Here is a 5,000-nt window from a genome sequence, read left to right on the forward strand (position 1 = left end):
AATATAATGAAAATTATTTACGAGAGTAGTTGTTTGGTTTAAGAAGTTTGGTTCACACCTAAGTGGTCTTGAGTTCGAATACCACCTCACAGTGGGCAAGTGTCTTCCACCATAGCCTCCTCGAGTCAACAATTCGTTGCCCAGTTTAACATCACAAACTAGCCTATAAATGCCTGTAACAGGATCTGGAATCGGTATCACTGAAGAGGTGTCCGATCCCGTCACATTCAATTTAGTTAGATATAACAGACGAAGTCAGGTTATCTGGGAAAAGACAGCAAATGTTGTTTATTACTCGTGATGATGGTGTACGTATTTTCTGAGGGGGACCGACAGCCGAATCTTTGTACTGCTTCTTGTTGGTTGATTGAAGTGATTCGATGTGGTCCGTTGCTAAGCCGGTGTAGAGTTCTCAGAGACTACCAAATGCACGTCTGTTCACGAGGGCTGAAAGTGCCAGAGAGAGTGAATGAGTGGACTGTGCCTTAGGGGTCAGTTTCCCGCACATGCGCATGGGGAAGACTTCCGGTGGCCACCCGGAAGTAGTCCCATTCTGCGCATGCGCGCTGAACCTTACACAGTAGCATCACTACATGCCTTTAGCGGGGTTCAGTATAAATGAAGTATTCGTCTCAAACTGCTGATCTGAGAATAACTTCCTCCTTCCCTGCCATGTTAGAGAGGCTTTGAAAAAAGTTACACATGTCTCTCATTTCGTGTGCAAGATTATATTCGTAACAGTATCCCTTGAAAGAGATCAAAACCAACATTGTATAAAATGAGTCCAAAATTTACACGAGGAATCAAAGAGGATTTAATGACGGAATGGAAAGCAATTATAATCCAAGTTCAAACTTACCCATTTCTAACAACGATATAACTTCTTTAATTCCATAATGTCTATGGAGCTAAGGTGACTTCGCTGGCCAATTCGAGCTCCTATCCTTCTGGGAATAATTGTAGGTTTGCTTCTATCTTTTGCAAATGCATGTGCTCCATAATGCATCAGGGAATCATAATCGTATGGAAATCCTTGGGTGTTAAGAGTTGGTGGGTAAAATATTTTGAAATTATTTTCTCTACCTAAGGAAATATTTAAATAAAAGTTTGACAATTTTACTCTTGCATAAATTATTTCAGAAATACAAACACAATTAAACACAGAATTTTTATTTTTATGTGTGTATATAAGAGAAGTACAAAATATAAAGTTACATCTTGAGATCGTTAGTGACAACAACGCTCAAGATATGGAAGCACTCCGTCGGTTACGACGATGAGGGTTCCAGTTGGATCCGAATCAACGGAACAGCCTGCTCGTGAAATTAACGTGTAAGTGGCTAGACCTGCTCCCTCAGACACGTGTACCCTTAACGTAGTTCTCGGGGATATTAGCGTGACATAGAGAGTTACAAGGCCGGCCCTTTGAAATACAGGTACAAACAGAAACAGAAGTAAGAAGAGGAAAGTTGTGGTGAAAGAGTACAGCAGGGATCACCACCATCCCTGACGGAGCCTCGTGGAGCTTTAGGTGTTTTCGCTCAATAAACACTCACAATGCCCAGTCTGGGAATCGAAACCGCGATCCTATGATCGCGAGTCCGCTGCCCTAACCACTGGGCCATTGCGCCTCCACGCTCAAGATATATAACAGTCTGGAATAGTAGTGCTCAAACGAGCTGTATACACTTTTTTTTAAATCCGAGGGAAGGCAATGTGAGCAGCAACTAAAGGAACATTACAAAATCCACAGAAAGATCAAACACATACATATATTCATGTATTCATTTATATCTACAGAACAGATATAAAGTCCGACGTTTAAAAATTAAAAAAATTAGTAATATATAAATATATAAGAGAAGTAAGGAAACAGAAGTGATTGACTGACGGAGTGCTTTAGATTGCTGAGGTCCAGTTGAATTTCATTTTCCTGTTAAGTCATAAATGTAAATACACGCACACGCACCCCAGGTCACCCAATACAAATTATATGAAAAAAATGCAAAAGTGATCATAACTTTATCGACTGAGATAGGTCGTTCAAATTGCATAAATTGATAGAGAAATTCTTCCTCTATACGAAGTACTACTCATTATCACAACTCCCAAATTCTGTGTTGAAAAACTTAATCAGATGCATATTTACACCCTTGTACCTATTTCTCCACAGCCACTTTCACCTTGCCTGCATCATCATATAGTTGAAAAACCGTTCTTCATTGGACCGAAGAGATGGAAGTTGGAGGGTGCCAGACTCGGGTTGAGCTGTGGATAAGAAGTCACTGACAAACACAATTCCCCAATTATTTGATTTATTCCCAAAGATGCGTGTGACTGCATATTCTCATGGTGAATGCAAAATATTTTTAGATACTTGTTCGATCTCTTCTGCCTAATTGCTTCTCTTTGCTGTCTTAGAGTTTCAATGTATCGCTCGTTGTTTATTCTACAGCCGCGTTCAAGAAATTCATGGCGAACTGCGCTCCTTGTCATGCAAAAAAAGAAAAACAATACAAAGATATTCATCTTGACTTTCTGTGCCAATCACAGGCTCTTGAACTTCTTAAGCCGAGGATAAATGGTGTGACGCTATACCATAAACTGAACATTAATTTTCAGATCATAAAGATACGGTCATGTTTCATCTTCCTGTCACCAGATCGTAAATGAAAAGCGTATTTTAATTGACTTCAAACGCTTCTAGACTATATCAGAGCAGATTTCCTCCGTTCTCTCCTTCACCCACTTTCAGGTACCAAAAGTATTCTACCATCTTCTGCAATTCACTGTGAGCAAAGTGCAACACCTCACAGATTGTGACTCGTCTGTTCGTGTGAATCAATTCATTCACTCTCTGGCTATTTGTCTCAGTGGTCACAGTTGATGGTCGCTCATTGCTCGGTTCGTCATCATCTATGCACATTACTCTTGTCAGTGGCGTCGTTTGAATAAACATTCAGTAACTTTCCATGAAAATTGAATAATTTGCACCCCTTTTGGTCAAGAATTCATTTTACAAATAAATAAATAGACACAATATAATACCTAAAAGTTGATGAATACCACCTGTTGATCCCCTCCATTTCTTATGCTGTAGACACACACCGCACACACACACCCACACAAACATATATATATATAATATATATATATATATATATATATCTATATATAATATATATATGTATGTATTTATATAGAAGGAGCTTCTACAGGACTAGAACTGTTTCATTCAAGAGAAATCTTCAGGAAGCTAGTTAACAAGAATTGTATTGGCATTATACATTTAGGCAGGTTTTTAAAGGGTTGTTGGTGGGGGACTTTTTGGGGGTAGGCATAGCGCAAAAAATCATACTTGGGGGAGTGGTCAAGGAGTCAGTGTTAAATTAGATAGGAGAATAAATAAAAAATAAAAAATAAAAAATAAAAAATAAAAAAAAAAATAATAAATAATAAATAAATAAATAAATAAAAAAATAAATATATATAATATATATATATATATATATATATATATATATATATATATATATATATAAAGGGGGGAATAGAGTTTTAGGTAAATAAGGAGATTCTCACTTATACCTCTGCACATAAGTTACATATACACCACGCATACAAACATATATACATATACATACACACATACATACACACATATATATATATATATATACACATATATATACACTCACACACATACATATACATATCTACACATACACATATATATGTATACATACACACACTCACTTGCATACACGTATAACACATGTATATATACACACGACCACACATACATATACACACAGAAAAATATATATATTTTACTATTTACTTATTTTTTGAGTATGCATGTAAGTATGAATATATATATATGTATATATATATATATATATAATATATATATATTATATATATATATATATATATAATATTATATATATATACATGTATGTATTTGTATGTAGGTGTACATGTATGTGTGTGTATTTATATTTATTGGTGTATATGTTAGACTAGCCTTCTAAGGTGTAGACATGAATCTGTAGGTACGCGTACGTATGTGTATATACGTGAATGTATGTAGATGTATGTATGTATGAATATAACGCGTGCATGAGTGTACGAATGAGTGAGTGTACGTGCTAAAGAGTGTGCGTGTGTGAATGAGTAATTGTTTTCCAGTAGACGGATAAATGGTCTGGCTGTCATAGCCAAGATGTTTGTGACCAAGCGGCCAAAGATAACAAAAGTAATAAACGAAGATAATAAAATTAAAATTAGGGAATGGGTCTGTATTTGTATATGTATATATATATATGTGTGTATGTGTAGGTATGCATAGGTACACATATGTATATATATGTATATATATATATATGTGTATGTATATATATATGTATGTGTATGTATATGTATGTATATATGTGTGTATGTATGTGTATGTGTGTGTGTATATATATGTGTGTATGTGTATATATGTGTATATAGGGACTAGTGTGCTGTGTGTGCATGTGTGTGTATGGATTTGTGTGTGTATGCGTGTATGTGAGTATGTGTGTGTATGTGTATATATATTTTTCTGTGTGTATATGTATGTGTGGTCGTGGTATATATATACATGTGTGTATACGGTGAATGTGAGTGTTGTGTATGTATACATATATAGGTATGTGTAGATATGTATATGTATGTGTGAGTGTATATATATGTAATATATATATATATATGTGTGTGTGTATGTATGTGTGTATGTATATGTATATATGTTTGTATGCGTGTGTATATATGTATACTTATGTGCAGAGGTATAAGTGAGAATCTCCTTATTTACCTAAAACTCTATTCCCCCCTTTATATATATATATATATATATGTATATATATATATTTTTTTTTTATGTATTTATTTATTTTTATTTTTTTTTTTATTTTTTTTTTTTTAATTTATTCTCCTATCTAATTTAACACTGACTCCTTGACCACTCCCCCAAG

General features: G+C 34.9%; 1 protein-coding gene across 2 annotated transcripts in view; it reads right to left on the minus strand.

Annotated features, from left to right (window-relative positions):
• The window catches only part of LOC115209690 (zinc metalloproteinase nas-15-like), a 34,774-nt gene that overhangs the window by 1,015 nt on the left and 28,759 nt on the right, over window positions 1–5,000 (minus strand). For both annotated transcript variants that reach the window (XM_036501535.1, XM_029778173.2), the window contains exon 8: window positions 860–1,083. In XM_036501535.1, coding sequence (XP_036357428.1) covers window positions 866–1,083 — 218 coding nt within the window. In that variant the 3' untranslated portion in view covers window positions 860–865. The remainder of the gene's footprint in view (window positions 1–859; window positions 1,084–5,000) is intronic.

This window comes from Octopus sinensis, linkage group LG3 (genome assembly GCF_006345805.1).
Source record: "Octopus sinensis linkage group LG3, ASM634580v1, whole genome shotgun sequence".
Classification (NCBI taxonomy): Eukaryota; Metazoa; Mollusca; class Cephalopoda; order Octopoda; family Octopodidae; genus Octopus; species Octopus sinensis.